General features: G+C 54.1%; 1 protein-coding gene across 1 annotated transcript in view; it reads right to left on the reverse strand.

Annotated features, from left to right (window-relative positions):
- Positions 1-1,342: 1,342 nt before the first annotated feature.
- ARRDC1 (arrestin domain containing 1) overlaps positions 1,343-17,137 on the reverse strand; it is a 40,617-nt gene continuing 24,822 nt past the window's right edge. The window contains exons 3-8 of the mRNA XM_067309132.1: positions 6,869-6,919; positions 6,159-6,313; positions 5,489-5,671; positions 4,940-5,116; positions 4,223-4,634; positions 1,343-3,245 (exon numbers count right to left, since the gene is read on the reverse strand). Of these exons, the coding sequence (XP_067165233.1) occupies positions 3,181-3,245; positions 4,223-4,634; positions 4,940-5,116; positions 5,489-5,671; positions 6,159-6,313; positions 6,869-6,919 (1,043 nt within the window). The 3' untranslated portion in view covers positions 1,343-3,180. The remainder of the gene's footprint in view (positions 3,246-4,222; positions 4,635-4,939; positions 5,117-5,488; positions 5,672-6,158; positions 6,314-6,868; positions 6,920-17,137) is intronic.

The following is a 17,137-nucleotide window of genomic DNA, read 5'->3' on the forward strand; positions in this document are numbered from 1 at the left end:
GATTAAGCTAGGAGGACAAACACCGGCTGGGGAACTAGAAGGGCATCTCACTGCCTTGAGCCACAGTAGCCAAAAAGCATTCAAGTTTTCCAGCCCGGGACCGTGGGCACACGGGCTGAACACACCACAAGCAGCACGGCTGCAACGCCGCAGCACAAGGAACTGGGAACCCACAGCCCCAGCACAGGCTGCCTCTCCCTGACCCTCAGCTGGCTCAGGAGGCTGTAGCCCAAACCTGCCATGCCCAGGACCATTGAGAGCTCATAGGGCCTTTCCCAGAGGCACGAAAGGGATTTGGGTTCGGGCCTGAAAGGAAGAATACAGGCTGCAGACAAAAATGTGTCCTGGAAGGAGAAAGAAGCACAGGTAACACTGAATGAGAAAAAAGGGTCTGTCCTGTTGGTTTAACAGGAGAATCAGCACAACTACAGACTAACTGTAGAGACCAAGGAAGGGCACAGGACCTACATGTTGAGCCAGGCAAAACAGGTTCAACTGACTGGGAGGAAGAGGAAGAGCACAGGCAAAGAGATGTACCTTCAAGAAGGAACAAGCACCTGCCTTTGACCCCCTGCATATCAGGAACGTTTTTCGTGGCAGGCCCAAACCACCAGGCAAGGGGGGCAGTCCTAAATAATAAAAGCTGGGAAGAAGCACCAGTCGAGCAGAGGGTAAAGAAGGACCCTTGTGTCTGAGATACAGATTAAGCCTCAGACTACTTGCAGTGGCAGCATCCAGAGCCCACCCTTGCACATCTACACACTTCAGACATGGTATCACCAAAGTCTGTGCATTTTGGGAGGAGCCCTCATTCATTTTTAATGAGTCTCTTCCAAATGGCTCTTTAGGAGCACAGCTCCTAGAAGAGAGCAATGGGGTGGTGGGCTCCAGCCTTTCCAGCCAGACTTTGGCTATCCCATCTCCATCCTCCTGAAGGGAGAGTCTGCTCTCCCCTTCCTCCCCACCAGTCCACCTCTTCCTTTCCGGCTTGAATTAAGACTGCAGAGAGCACTGAGTAAGAGGCCACTTGGACAAGCTGTGGCTTCTCAACACAGGGCCAGGGAAGCAGCACGCTGCAGTCCAGCGGGTACTCTCTCCTGAGCTGAGCCCACATGGTGCCACACTCCCTCCTGTCGCCTGGAACTAAGGGTGCAGCATTGTAGTCAGCCAGGCCATACAATACTTGTTTCCCACAGCTGTCTTGGCAGAAGTCACCATCTTTCCAGTGAGAGCAAAAAATTTCCTTAATTTTGTAAGAAATCAGCAAGGTCCATTCCTGGATTTGGCATAAACAGGCACGTGGGTAAGTATCAGAAATGGATGAAAGAGCACAACATTTCTCTTAGAATAATTTATTAAATACATCATTAAAATTTGTATTTATGAATTCAATCATTAAAAACAAAACTTCATCTCATATATATATATATATATTAATGGACAATGACAATCATTCTATCAACATTGGTGCATGTTGTGCTAGCACTGCTCGGAACGGCACCTCCTCTACACTATCCTTAAAGCAGTTTAACACTTTAAAAAAAAGAAAGCATTTGCAAAGGAAGAGTGCAAAGCAGGGCTGTCCGCAGTTGCCTGCCAGGGGTGTGCGGAGGCAGGCTAAAACAAGGAGGCAGAGGCTGTAGCGCTCATAAAAGGTTTGCTAGCTATTGCCTGCCCAGCACGAGGCAGCGTGGAGACCAATTCTCAGAGGTGCCAAAGCTCTGCAGCCCACAATTTCAGCCTTGGCTGAATGCCTATAGTTTTAAGTATCTGGTTTGTGGTTTCCTCAGGTTGGGCAGTCAATACTAAAAAGCTAAACAACAAGAGAAAAAGCGTTAAAAAAAATGTTGTTTTAAATACACCAGCTTCTTCCCCTGACCTGCCAGGTCCAGCAGAGGTTGCAAATGAGGCATAGCAGTCTGTGTTCCTTCTCACTCATTTTCACATCCTGCTGTGGCTTAAGCAGTGGCTCAGGAGACAAGCAGTAAACCAGTACCGGCTCGCAGAGAGGACAGTCCCCAGGCCAAGTGCCCTCGGGCCCTCGCTTGGCACTGTGGACTGCTCCTGCAAGAGACGCCAGGCTGAGCCTTGAAGGAGGGTCACCTCAGAGGAAAGGGCTTCCACGGACAGGGTCCTCGGGCAGACTCAGAGGTAGCATCAGACCGACTTTTGTAGCTTGATTGTCACATAATTCTGGCCTGCCTAAGGCAGCGGCAGCTGGGAGGGAGAGGGCACCCTGCAGGCGTGGGAGATGGGACATCACGGATCTAGTCCCCCCACCCCTGCAAAACGAGTAGCGCTGTTTATCCTGTGTGCTGCAGGTCTAGCAGCAAGGAAGGATGGAGACCTCAGGAGACCTGCTGAAGTTGCTCTTGCCAAAGAAGGCCAGAAGCAAGCAGATGGATACCCATGCTAACAGCATGGGGCTCTCCTTCCACAGCACATCAGGGCCTCTTGGGTTGCTAGGAAGTACCCCAGCGAGCTCCCTGCCACCAGAGCCTGTTCTCCACTCACCGCATGCAGGCAACGGTCCAGCCCACTGCTAGAGGACTGAAGGCTGCCAGTCACTCACCCCACAACACAGGTATATCAACAAGGGCTTGTGCTTTCGGCTTGTTAAAAGTCCCTCACCTTCTGAACCTGCTTACTCCAAGAAACCTCCTGTTTCAGCTACCTTTAAGACCTATAAGGACAAGGGGGGAGGCTGTCAAAAGCATTTCTGGAGTATGTGGCCCACAAAAAAGAGGAGAAAGTCCACACAGCCCAGCCTTCGCCTACAGTGGAGACATGCCAAGTCAGGAGCATTTCAAATAAGGCATCGCAGGTGCTTTGATAGTAAAGCAGTTAGTGTTGACTACAGTACTTTAAACACAGGCTGCTGCACAGGGCATCCCTGGGGCAAAACCAGCTTTGCAGCACTCTGTGCAGCAGCAGGAGGCAGTTCCGTTTCCCAGACCTCTCCTACGCGCGCACACAGGCTGCTCTGGCTGCCCTTTTTGGTTTTTCTTTTTCCCCTCCCAAGAAAGAGACTTTAAAAGCCCAAGTTGGGATGCACCGTTTACCCTGCCAAGCAGCCACAGAGATAAAAAGACGCCTTGCGCTGTACCAGACTTCGCAGTCGGCAGGTGACCCGTGGTGCCTGAGGGTGGGCAGCACCAACGGGACTCGAAGCAGGGGAGGCTAGTTGCCATTGCTGATGCTGGAGGTGGCACTGCTGCAGCTCTGTTCATAGGATGGAGGTGCCTCTGCATGGAAAATAAAGAATAAGAGCGGTTATAGCGGGTGTTTGCAAGGTTCCCTTCACCCTAGACTACCTAACTCAGTGCTGGGTGAAGCAAGCTGCTAACACACACACGTGCAATGCATGCATGTACTCCTTCCCCTTCAGCTCCTGCTAGGGAGCCATCAGGACCTAGCCTACCCTGCTGAAGTAAGTGTGTTCGTGCCTGGGGGCACAGGATTTGAGCCAGCCAGTCCCATCCCTGTCCTCATCTTTACAGCGGTTATAATCGGCACCTCAAAGTCCTATTTTGCTTGTCCCCTTCTTTCATGAGCATCGTCATGCACACTAACACCTCCAGATCACAGAGGACCTGTGCTCCGTGTGCCACAAGCCAGGGGTGAAGTTACACATCTGAGTTAACATTGCATTACCCCTGTGCTAACAGATCGGTTTATTCAGGTAGGACTGAGTCATACCACTAGTTCCCCCCCTGCCCCAGCAGCCACCTGGGACAAACACTGCTCCAGGAATCCAGTGGGCTGGGATCTCCCCAAGCTTTTCCATCCTGGACAGTTTCTTAGCTTCCACCCCCACAACTTGTGTCTTCAGACCAAATCCAGGCCCACTCCAAGTCAGACATAAGATTTCAGTTACATCATTTTCCTGGCTCTGCTCCTGCCAGCCTCACCACAAGCCAAGAAGTTCTTCTATCAGTGGGAGGCTGAAAGCTCATTTCAGAACAGGGAGATCCTCTCAGGACAAGCCCAAGGCAGCACGGGTTTAGAAGTGGGAACGGACAGCCGGCATTTACAGCTGTAAGAGGGGAACTCCTCCTGAAGCTAAGGCAGACCGAGCAATCTCATGTTCCTCTCTGACTTCAGTCCCCTGGCAAGCTAACCTCCCTATACTCCAACTCGGTTTGCAGCTAGTACTTTTCTCATAGGAGACATGCACTATCACACCACCAGACTGTTTAGATCTCAGGAGAGGAGTGCTCACCGTATGGGTAGCCCCACGTGCTGTACTCCGGAGGCAAAATGAGAGAGCTGGCTGTGGGAACCGGCACCACGTTCCCCTCGGCATAATAAGGGACAGTGGCTCCCGTTGACAGGCAGAGCGTGGGATGGTTTGGGGAGCCTGTCTGCTCCGAGTCCAGCCTTATTTCCTGGAAGCTCAGTCCTGGGGCATAGCTGAACGGCTGCTGCTGGGAATGGCTTTTGGTGGGGATCGAAACATTGTCCATCGGGTGATAACCGCTGGCAGCCTCCTCCTCCTCCGGTGGGGCACTGGGTACCACGGCAGATGGTATGTGCAGGACTGACCGGGAGGGACTAAGAGGGACCCTGTTCACAGCAATGTTACCAATATAAATGGGGAGAGTAACCGAAACCTCTGGCGACTTCAGAGAAACCTGGAAGAGAAAGAGGAACAATGGCATCCTCTTCATTATACATTGCAGTGGACACAGCCAGGTTCACCTGATACAAGGGCCACTCGTGCCACAAAGCTACCGAGCTCAGGGATAGAGCTCAACACAGAAACCCAAGGACAGCCTCAGCCATCAGCACCAACCTGGGGAAAGTGGTCCCACCGAGTTCCTCATCAAAGCAGCGTCTCCCCCCATACGCTGCATGACACAGTCTCCCAAGGCAGACCCCACTGTTGCGGCGCAGCCCACCGGAGCGCCAGTTCCCCCAGGTGCATCAAGGTACTCACTTGAATGTAGTAGTCAATATGTATGAGACTACAGCCCTGCAGAATGGACTGGGGCAATGCTGGAACAAGAATCTGCTCCCTCCATTCTGCATGTTTCCAGGCTTTCACTCCTGAGCCTTCCACCTCTGCAATGGTCCTCAAGTCATAAATCCAGCGCTTGGATTTATAAGCCACTTTCTGTGCAGACAAGAGAGAGAACAACTAGCAGAAGGTTTTCAGACATCTAGTATCTCCCAAAAACACGAGGCAGGACATAAAACCACCAGACAGCTTTGTCAAATAAGCACAAGTACAAACCTAATATGCATATTACAGGGCAGGATAATCTACGGTTATATGATACACTGAGATGGTGTAAGCAAGACACATCCTACTGCCTCTTTCTCCAGGAAGGTAGAGGAAATAAAGTCAGCCAGAGGTCTGGACTCCTCGCTACTACCTCCCAGACGCACACAGCAGAGACGTGCGCTGTGGTTAGCACTGCACCAGTTTTGTATCGGTTTGAGAGAAGTACCAGCACAGGTACAAATTGCCCTTTTGGATGCTTACCTGGAGCAGACTGGCCACCACAGCCCCGGTGTCGCGGCCTGATTTGTTCTCTATATCCGTGCGAAGCTGAATTGCTTGCCCCACGACGTACCCTTTGAGATCTGAGGTGGCAGTCAAGATAATGTTGCCACTTTTCACAAGCTTGTAGTTGAACTTCTTTGTGATTGACATAGTGTTGGGCTGCTGCAGGACAACAGAAAAACAAAGATGTTGGCTCAAGGGAGCCAGAGAGCCTCCAGGAAAACAGTCAGAGATTCAAAACGAGCAAGCAGGAATATCTGATTCTTTGGTTCCACGAAGAACCAATAACAGCATTGCCACAGGTGACAGGCCTCACTACTCCACAGCCCTGATTTTGCTATCCTGTTAGCCTCGCTTCCCTTCAGAGCATGTTCCCCAAACCCAGGTCTCCATAAGCACCTGGTGCTGCTGGCAGATGCCTCTCTTTGCATGCTGAAAACTCACATAAATCTTTCAAAGTGATATATGGAAGAGTCAAGGTGGCATGGTAGGACACATGAGAAGCAGGAGTCCTCATCCTGCCCTTGCACAGTCAGGGCACGGGGTCCAAAAGTTGTCTGACTGCACAATTATCCCACAAACAGCACATGTGATGAGGACAAGTGCCTCAAGCCCAAGCACTTCCCAACACGCTCATCCTTGCTCTTACCTCAATATCAGGGATGTCATTCAAGTTAAGTGGGCAGAGAACGTAGAAGATCTTGCTGCACTTGTAGTCCTTGGAGAAGCGAGGTGTGTCTATCACAGCTTTCACCTGATGGAGGACCTTGCCAAAAGGGCCTTCAAACGATGTAGGAGCGGAGGCTGGAGTTCAGAGAGAGAAGGAAAAGGCATCATAAGATTGAGTCATGCCAAACATCTCTGAACTGGAAGTAGATAGCCCCTTGAAACATTTTTCCTCTTCACCTGAAGAGTTCTGCAAGTACCTTAGAGACAGAGCACACTGCCATTCCCCCAAAAAGACATGGAGCTGAACACCTGGCTTGCTTGGAGACCTCACTGCAAAACTCCTTACAGAAAAATCCTCCACACCATGAGTGCAAGAACAGAGATCCTCTTGCTGACTGCACCATGGTTCAGAAGGGCTGGCTAGGCTGGGATCTCCTCACACACACCCACGGTGCTCCCAGGGTCAAGCTCAGAGAAGTGTTAGCAACATGGCTTTGCACCACACAGAAGGTCTCATGCTTGTCTGAGCTCTTTGCTGTCAGTGGCTGACCTTACACTCCCTCTAGCGTCCCCAAGCAAAGCTGCCGGCCTGCCTTTGCGGTAAAGCCCAAGTCCCTGCCCAGCTCCAGAGGCTGGAAAAGCCAAGGCTTGCATGAAAGAGCCTTGGGATGTTTGTTATCTGTGTCATACCTGGCAGCAGGAACTGGAAGGGAAAGGTGTGCTCTCCAGCTGTCAGGACCCCTGCAGGAAACAAGAGTAACAAGTGAGTGGGACTGCTTGTCACCTCAGAAATGGCACATGTGGAGCACGATCTTCTGGAGAGACAGGCAACTGCTTGGAGAACAGCACACAACTCATTCAGCTGCCTTCACCTAATGCACAACACCATACTCATCCTCCAGATCCAACCAGCAGTGCTTGAGTCAAAGTGGTATCTGCTGGCACCCACCTTTTCTTGGGACAGGAGACATCTCCATTCCCAATGAGTGGTTCCAGGTTAGGATACTCTCAAAATAAGGTGGATTTTAGCAGACTTTAAGGGATCCCAGTGCCATAGAATGCTTTAGAGCAAGTAGATGGCCCCAGATGTAGGGCCTGGAGAAGGGATGCTGAGCATTTATTTTTCCTCAAGTGAGCTGCAGCCAGCAAGGGGAAAGGTGAAAAAGTACAGCACTGTCCAAGGGTAGTAAGAAGGTCTGGTGGGCATCAAACAGTTATAGTCTTAACCTTTGCCATGCACCAAGCTTCGTTTGCCCCGCACAGACTGCCCAGTGTTCAGAAGCTGGAACCAGGGAGCCCCTTTGCGACCAGGGGGCAAACTCCCAGGCCTAAATCCACCCTTCAAATCCTGGTCCCAAGAAGTGACTTGCAATACCTCAGCCCAGCTGCCTAGACAACAGGAGCTGATGAGAAGATTTCCACAAAGTCCCTGAATTCTGCCCCTGGGCAGAGTTGTATCACCACAGCAGTGAGCGTGCAAGCGCTTATGCTGATGAAATGTGCTCTTTGCCTCGGCTGTGACGCTAGCAGCTCCCAGGCACTGCTCCCCATCCCAGCTCCAGCCGCATTGATGCTCCAGGCCTAGGCAGATCTGAGAACTCACTCCCCGTCCCATCTTCCACCTTCTGAAGTCCCTTTTCAACAGGAGACCCCTGCTCTCCTCGCAGAGCCACAGAGCCAAGAACAAGCATTAAGAAGTTGGATTCGATCAGCTAGGAGAGGGGTCTGTGCTAGCAACCCAAGGGAGTGAACTCATGCATGCGAAGCAGAGCACTGCCGGGAGGGCTGCAGGCTCCCCAGCCCATTGCTGCATCCCGGCTTTCTAGTAGTGGTGGCAGTTACAGCAGAACAAAACCAGTGATGAGGCTTTACCTCACTCTACAACAGCAGCCTTAAGGAAGCAGACCAGAGCCAGGACTCAGTGCACAGCTGAAGCAACAACTGCAAGGTCAGGCTGCCGGACCCCATCTAGTCTCCAGTTTTCCCACCCAATTTCCCTCCCACTGCAGCAGCGACTGCTGAAGTGGGCCCCCAGTGTGACCCAGCAACATCAGTCAGCTGCTGAAGTTGCCTTCAATAAAAAGCATTAAGATTTACAAGGCTACACACATTTGTTAGATATGTGTAAACATGAGAGGTTTTGTTTTTAAACTGGCAGGGCTGAGAGGAGACCTGAATACCTATTAAATCAAGCTGTATTTGTTCTGCTTTGTAGGATCTGCCTTATTGCTGGAGGTACCAAGACTCCAAGTTTGGCTTGCTATTTTGTTGATGCAAGACGGAGGAGACAGCTTGCCTGTTGGCAATATTGGCGCTGCAGAGCCGACAGTAAGAGAGCCCCGTTCGTCAGGGGATTAAGCAGACTGCATGACAGAGGGAGGTGAGGAAGAGAGGAGAGTAAATCTCCCCCCCATTTACAACGCGATTCCAGGTAGGAGCTGGACTACGTGGTGTTTGATTCAGTCCATCCTTCACGTTGTGAGATGCTGCCCCCCTGCCCTCTCTGCTCACTCAGGCATGCCGCAGGGCTCTGCGGACACCTCAGCGAGTGCGCAGCCAACCTTCAGCATAAAGGCAGGCAGAATAAACAACGTGACAAGCGTCTGATCTCGTATCCCTACACAGGCAAGTCAGGAGAAAAGTAAGAGATATCTATTTATGCCTATAAACCTTGTCCTTAAAGAGAGGAGAAGGTTTGCTCGTTCCCGTCACCACACCTAAAGCATACCCCCAGCGATTTCCCTCCCCGTCCCTCAAAACAAACCAAATTATGTAGGCTAAAATGCAACACCCACTCTTGTCACAAGGTGGTGGCATAAAGCAATTCAATACCAATGCAAAGCCTTTGCTGCCAGCCTTGAGACTGCCCGGCAGGAGCAGGCTTGGTGCCCTGCAGAGCTAGGACAGGCACAGGGGTCTGGGGCAGCTTCTCCCATTCCCTGTTGGGACAGTCTCATTCCAATGAAACGTGGGGTAGTTTGAGGTGTAGCAGGTGCCTTCACTTGTTGGTTACAGCGTAAAGCCTTGCTAATCTGAATGACTCAGCTATCCAAATGCTTGTTTGCTGCTCCAAGGATTTGTGGCTTTCATTAGGTGCTGTTCAAAACTTTGATCTAACACCAGTATCCTCATTCTCAGGAAGCGAACCAATAAGCTGAAATACATTAACTTGCCTTTGCAGCCTCTGTGTTGCAGTAATAGGACTTGTTCCACCTCCCTGGACAGGAGAGGTAGGCCCGGAGGGCTGCGGCTAGCAAGTTTCCACCAGTACTTGGAGACTTTCCGGATGCCCGGCCTGTGGAGCCTGAGGAGCCGAACACCCAGCAGTGAACCTCAGTCTCCTGCTGAGAGTGCTTAGCAGCCTTTCCAGGCTCCTTAGAAACAACCCACAGATCCACGGAGTTAAAGTCCCTCTTCTACAGCACAGGCAGCAAGATCTAACAAATCACTTCAGTCAAATAAAGACCAGTTAACCCTTGGCTTTACTTGCAGCCTGTCACCTACGGAGTCCCACTGCCAAGCCTACAGCTGTTTCATCTGCCCCCAGTAGGGAAGAGCCAACTGCAGAAGTTAAATGCAAGAATTCCCTGTGTTCGATCCACAGCCAAGTTTGCCATCGCAAACCCTAGCTCTGTAGGCCAAAGACTGGACAGGATGCCATGCCTGAAGGTGGAGATGAGCCTGCTACCTCCAGTCCAGCCTATGTGCACCATCAGAAAGCCAGGCTGGAAGTGAACCTGCACATACTTTATGTTCACAGTTACTAACCCTCTTCAGAAAACCAGGGCTCCTTAGAGTTGCACAGTACAAGAGATGAGGAGTGCTCAGTCGCAGCACAGAGCGAGGAAGTACACTTTTCGGGCAACGCACTGGGCCAGTGTCTCTCGAACAGGATGCAGGTCAGCTCTCTGAGCCACCAAGTGACTTTGTGGCACTGATTCAGTTTCCGCACTGGTAGCCCAGCATCCGAATAAGTCACAAGATCAGACCTACCTGTAAATCAGCATAGACCACCCCCAATAGCTCAGACCAAGCCTAAACACCAGCATTAACAGTTGGCTCCTAGACTGCAACCCTCTTGCAGCTCCTCCCTGCAACGAGCTGCCACGAGGGCTGTAAAAGGCCATTCCTGCTCTTAACTGACTGGTACGAGCTCCAAGGCGAGCTACCGCAGGCTGAAGAAGTCGTGTCCCCTGTTGCAAGGTTGCAGCTCACACAGGCTTTGCGCAACACAGTAGGGCTTGGCTTATGGCCACCAGAGCCCAGACCTCAGCCCTGCATCGAGCACTGAGCAGGCAGCCAGGAAATCGCAGTGAGCTCTATTCTCCACTCCATTAAGCACAGAAATGCTGCAGGCAATTAGCAGTGGTTCCTGTTTTCAGACCTGTTCCCTCCTACCCACACTCTCCTTCCCCCTTCTTCCAAATAGGGAGGAGCAGTCTTATGCCAGCTCAGAGATCCTCTAGGCACTGGGAATTTTCCAGTGGCCATGGCAGGCTGGAGAAGTTGGCCCAGGCCCCACAAGCAGGCTGCTGAGAGGGGACTGGAAAAGCCAAGCATCCGGGTCCTACCCACACACGCAGACACTGCACCACATGGCTTCGTTTGCTAGCACGGCTCACCAACAGCCGAGTGCTCCTGGAGACCAGTCTGCCAGCTGAACGCCTGCGTTTCTTGCCATTATTGCAAGCGCAGAGGCTGGTTGAGCCGGTGAGGTCTCTGGTGGGGGACTCATGCCCAGCATGGTCTGGGGGAAAGGCAGACAGCAGCACAAGACGTGGGAGTACCCTCAGTCCCAGGTCCAGCTGGGGAGCTCCAACCCAAGCTGTAGGAGTCTTCAGCAGCCCGAAGCAGACATTAAGAGGAGCCTGTTTGCGAGGAAAGCAGACGGGTGTGGTAGTTCAGCACCAGAGCTATTTCTGAGACAAGGGTTAATAAAAATAGATGAGCAAAACCAGAAGATCCTGACCAAGATGGAAAGCTCCTGTGAAAACATGGGCATGGTCCAGAGCACTTGGCAGTGCGACAAGCCAGCACATTCTGCAGGGAAACCCGGGTCCTGCCCGTGTCCTCTACCAGGGAGGGGGAGAGACAGATATTCAGCAGTAGCCCCAGGCTAAGCCGTTTTCCTCAGCTCCTGCTTGCCTCTCCTGGCAGGAATTCCTCCGGCCCCCGCCTCCACAGGGTGGACACAGTGGAGGCTCCGCATTCGACTTGCTGGGGATCACAAAGCCGTTTCGGGCTTCTGCCACGTGTCTGATGCCTTTGGCAGGTGCAAAGCCGGAGAGCTCAGAGCAGAGTCCCCCCTTCCGCTGGGAAGGGAACAAACAGGGGCTCGATTAAGAGGCAGCAACTACTTTTAAACTCTCCTGCTGGCAACTCCACTCCTAAGGCTGCATTTCCGTTTCTAAGTACCGACTGGTTTTCTTATGATGGGGAAGATCTGCAGTTTCCCTGTCCCAGGCACCCTGCGAGCATGGGCTGAGCAGGGGCGCGGGCTGGCCATGCCCCGACACCCCGGCATCTCTCGTGTGGGCAGCGGCAACAGAAAGGCACCTTCCCACCCTGCGAGGGGAGGCGTGCGGCGCTCGCCCGCGCCCCGGCGCCCCGGGAGGAGGCAGCTTGGCCCAGGCCCTCGCAAGCTGGGACTTGTGTTGCAACTTGTGCGACCTGTCCCCCGTAGCCACCCGGATGGCACGTGCCCCACGCTGCCTGCAGTGTCCCGCTGGTTTCACTGTGGGATCCCGCACCGGAGGGTCCCCTCAGCGTGCAGAACGAGTAGAGGACCACACCAGCAGCAGGACAGGGCAACATGTGTCCAGTGAGCCACACGCGCCTTGGAGAGATCCCCCAAACCAGGGCTCGTGCAAGCAGGACGCAAAGCCCATGGGAAGCCACTAACTGCTTCTGTCGTCCAGCCCTGAGGGCTCCAAGTAAAGATTCAGGACTTTTAATGTGCTAATTCCCCACCCAAGTTGACTTTGTAAAAGAAACTTTGTTGTTGGCAGCAGACGGAGACAAAAAGGTTTCCTGGGATGGCCACTCCAGCAAGCAGACATTGCCTAGCGTAAGCAACCTTTTCTCGAGCTGCTCCCAAACCGGCAGCTTTTCTGAAGAAAGGTACTGTGAGAGTCCCTGAAATGGGTCAGCACAGGCTCAGCATCGCACCGGAGGGGTCTCCCGACAGCATCGCGCGGCACGCTGCAGCGCTCCCGAGAGCCGCTTCCAGCTCGCTGCGAGGGGAAAGGGCCGTGCGAGCGAGCACAGCCCTGCTGAGCCATTCCCTCGCGGTTCCCAGAAGCCTGAACAAAGGCCACAGTGTGCTCAGACACAAAAGCTTTTCCTGAAGTTTACAGGCGGCTAAAAATACCTTGAGCAAGCCACCAGGCAGCGGAGGCAGCCGGATTAGCAGGGCTCCGCGATGGGGACGTACCTGCACCAGCCTTTCCTCCAGATAGGAGCCCAGCCAGCAGGGAGCAGCCCCCGCCCGGCCTCTAGAAACATCCTCCCTGCAAATTCCTAAAGGGAAAGAAGTTGCTGCCCCAGACAGTCTGCCACAGCCTGGAAAAAAAAGAAAGAAATTAAAACACCCAGAGAGTAGGAACAGCAAAGACAAGCTAACAGCGTGGCAGGACCGTCTCGCAGCACAGAGCAAAGAACGACTTTGGAGATTTCCCTTCTTGCTTTTGCTGCCAGTGGCGATTTGTCTGGAAACAAAAGGATTCTCCCTTTCCCGGCTCGGCTGTTCCTCTCGATTCCACACTGGGACAGGGGGGTTGTTTGCTTGTACCCATGTTTTGGCCTCCCTGACATGGGGGACAAGGGGAGGACTCAGACCATGGCGTGCTGGTAGTGCGCTCAGGCGTCCTGCAGGATCTGGGCACGTTCGCTCTCACGCTGCCTACCTTCACGGGCAGGGGAGGGACGGAGATTTGGGGGTTTGCTCGGGGTCCCATGGGGTCCCCATGGCAAAGCTCGAGTTGACCATGCACCCCAGGCAGCCATGCAGCTGGATATGCCGTTCTCGCCCCCAAAGGTGAGTCGGACCTGAGCCACGAAGGTTTGCGGGTGTTCGCTGCGAACCAGCACCTGCTCCCACCATCCCGCTCAAGGCACAGCGGCATGGGAAAACCCGACACCGTTATAACTACGCGTGGCAGAAATTACCACTCGCCCGGATTTATGCTGTTAAACAAATGAGCTAAGCAGAGATTACTCCACTGAACTACAGTTCAGTTGCTGAAAGGGCTTAAGCTCTTCTCTCACCAGCCCAGCTTCCCCAGCCAACGCTGCCAACTTTCTGCCCAGGCAGAGCAGACGGGCAAGAGGAATTTATCAGCCCTTCAGCACCGCCATTCCTCCAAGAACAACACCGCCAGTTAAGCTGGCGGGCAAGGGCACCGCGAAAGGGAAGCCACCTACCCACATCCACCTGCGTCAGCACGGGGCTAAACGCCAGCCAGCCAAAGGCTGGGAATGTCATTTTCCAGCAGCCTCCGTCCCCGCAGGAGAGCAAGGCAGGGCTTTGGATTAGGATCAGGAGACAACTGCACGGAAACAAGGAAGCCAGGCCCTACCTGCCATCCACAGCTGGCTTCACAGGGCTGCTCTGCAACCTTCCTGGTCACGCAGGGTCCCTTGCAAAACATTTAGTCTTACAATACAGGTAGGGCCAGATCTACTTGGGCCACAAGTTTGAGCCAGCGCCACAGCAGAGAGACGGCTGCCAAACGTCTCCTCCTAGGTTTGCACACCCAGCCCCAGCGTTTCCTTCCAAAATCCTTGCAAGAGCTTGAAGCTCCATGCATGGAAGTACACACATGCACATCCACGCAGCCCAGCAGCCTTTCTGCTACAGGCTAGGCTGACCGTGACCGAAACAGAGCCAGGACCCCCAGGTCGGTGCCAGCGGGGCATGGAACTGGAGAGAAGCCAGAATGGGGTAGGAAGATGCCTTGGTCACTGACGCACAGACGTGACAGACTCGGTCTAGCCTTATTACTCACCCCAACAGAATCTCATGCTCCGATGCACTGGGAGAGACAGTCCAGACGTCTGAGCCCACAGGAGTCTGCAGGGCCAGACACCTGCAGCGGCAGCGTAAGGTAACACACCTCCACCTCTGCCTCACCAGGCTTCGTCCACAGTTAGACTAGGGCTAAAAAAATATATACTCTGCGTATCACCCCCTTCATCCCCCGAAGAGGAGGGTAATATTGCATTATTTGCTATGCAGCCACAACCAGGAGCCTCGAAGACTTCGCTCCACCCCAGGCTCCTGCCCTGACCACCAGCTCTCCCTGCTGGTACCCGCCGAGCAGAAGGCAGCCGGCCCGCTCCCTCCTGCTGCGCGCGCAGATGCGCTGCTGCTCCGGAGCGGGAACGAGGCGAGCCCTTGGAGCGCACGCTTTTTGGGTTTTGTAGTTGAGGAACAGCAGGCCCAGCCATATGGCAGCTTCTCTCGGGCTACTTGGTAGGCGATGCATTAACTGCGCCGGCCAAATCCTCCAGCAAGGAAAGGTACCTGGTGCCTGCCGGTCCCCCTGCCCCTTGCTCGGAGCAATACAAGCTTCCCGCTGCCTGCAAGTGGCCTCCCTCTCCCCGGGGAGGGAGAGCTCCTCGGAGGCTCCAGGCCAGCAGCAGCGCTGCGCACACGTGGCTCAGCTCCCTCCCTCTGAGCCCAACGGGCTCTGCTTCGTGGCAGGGAGCAGGGAACAAGCGGGGTTGTGTCTTGCTCCTTTCGAGCGGAGCCCGGGCAGATGTCCCTGCCTCCGCGCTGTGCTGCGGGATACCGATTTCTCAGCCCTGGGAAGGAGAAGCGTCGCTCTCGACGCAGTCCCGACGGTCCGTCGGCACCCTGCCCTCCCCTCGCCTACCCTTGCAGCCCAGCAAATTGAATATCAGGAGTAAACAAGGAGGTCAGAGCTCTCCTTGCTCCCAGGAGGCTGTATCCGCGGCGTTGGATGGGAAGTATTAGTTTTGCCTGCGCCAGGGCACCTCGGGCAATGCAGGGCCGTTGCAGCGTTAGCGTGAGGACTCCAGCTCGGTCCCCAGTGGATTAAGCTAATACATGGGATGACAAACTGCAGCGAACGAGGGTGAGAGCAAATATTTCCTTGTACCGTCCCTGTAACGAACGCAGGCGCCCTCGGCGGGAGCAGCAGCCAGCAAGCTGACAGCAAGCACAGCCAAACCGGCCAGAGAAAGACTTCAGCATCCAGCTCTGCTTGGTTTTGTCCAAACAGGAGCTCCGGGGCTACAGGAGAGCAGAGTGAACGGCGGCACCAGCAGCGCGGGAGCAGGGCACCCAGCAGGCTCCGAGCTCCGGTTCAAAGCAGCAGCTTGCTCACACCAGATTTGCACGCACGGAGAACGCAAAGTGGGAACAACCTCCGGCGCTCCGGCATGGCGAGCACTGCCAAGATAAACCCCGACGTAACGCGGGAGGTACGTGCAGAGGGAGCAAACGCGCCAGAAAGCCCAGTGGCTCCTGAGGGGGGAAGGCTCCACTGCTCGCAAATCTCTGCATCAGCAGCTTGCAGCAACATTTTCAATAAATTCGCAGGATCTGACAGAACAGCAAGGCTGCAAAAACCGCCGAGGATTAACAGGGATCTATTGAGGCAAGAAACCGGGAACTGCTGAGGAAGCTGCTGTGATCCAAAGCAATTGCAGGTCCTTCCATGTGGTTTGCCTGGGCTGAATTTGGAGTTTTGCTCCTGAACTCAGCAGCCCAGCACGGACACGAGACAGCGCCCGCGAGTTATTATGGCCTGTCACGGCCCCCAGGTCCCCATCTGCTCCGACCTACCCCGAGGCTGGCTAGGAGCGCGGCCTGCCACCTCCTGCCTGCGGAGTGACTCCTGGGCGCCCAACAGAACGAGAGGTCCACGTCTTTCAGCGCCTGCTCAGTCAGATCATTAAATTTATTTTAATCAGGCTGGACGAGCGGATCGTCACCCTGCGCCTTCTGCTGGCTGCGAAGCTCTTGCTCCAGGCCAGCAGAGAGCTGCTCCAGGGAAGAGGTGAGGCCCAGCTCCCCGCTTTTAGCTCTTTGTGCGAGAAATACGCCAGCAGAGGAAGCACACGTAGCAGCCAAAAATTCCCTTTGCTGCCTTGTAGCTCGCTAACGTGCTGCCAAAAGCAAGGTCAGCTGGAAATTACAACCGGCTCCCAGCAGGGGTTCAGCTCAGGTGCAAGTAGGATTGAGGGAAAAAAAGAAGAAAAAAATAAATCTACCTTTGCATGCACAACCCATCTGCAGGGCAAGGGCTGTGTGCACGGTCTGAAGTACGGGATGTCCAAGGAAGAGAGCCCTGCGTGGGTACAGGCGCGCGAAGGACCTGCTCCTCTCCGGCTGAACAAGGCCGGAGCTGCGGCAGGGGAGGGGGAGAGGAGCCGGAGTCTCCGCAGAGCTGAATTACGCCTTTATTCCGGCTCAAGAGAAACATCTCTGTCCGAGCGCGGCGGGGACAAGCGGTGCTATTTTGTCCTCCCTGCAACCGGTGTACTTGATCCGGCAGGTGGGGAGGAGCGGAGGGGAATTAAGGATATAGCCGGAGCTCTATAAAAGCGCCTCGCATCGCAAAGCGGTCGCTATTTTGGGGCCTACCTACCTCCTTTCTCATACGATTTACACCCCTAAAAAGCAACCACGGGTGTAATACAAGCGATAGCTGATGCCACGCAGGACTCGCGGCCCCCTCACTTATTTCAGCGCAAGGGCGCGTGGGTGGAGAAGCGCGGAGAGGCTCTTTTAGACGCCTGAAGAGCAATCCAAGTTTCGACAGTTTTGCAAGACTTCCCCCCCCGCACCCCGGCACACGTGTGCGCGCTCAAAGTCTCCTTCGAGCTGCTTCGAAGCCCAACTAGAGACGGTTGCTTGGAGAGATCCCAGGTCGCTATTTTTTAATAGAGAGCGAGCGAGGTGCTGCGTTCTTCAGCCCGAGACGCCCCCGA

This window comes from Apteryx mantelli, chromosome 21 (genome assembly GCF_036417845.1).
Source record: "Apteryx mantelli isolate bAptMan1 chromosome 21, bAptMan1.hap1, whole genome shotgun sequence".
NCBI lineage: Eukaryota > Metazoa > Chordata > Aves > Apterygiformes > Apterygidae > Apteryx > Apteryx mantelli.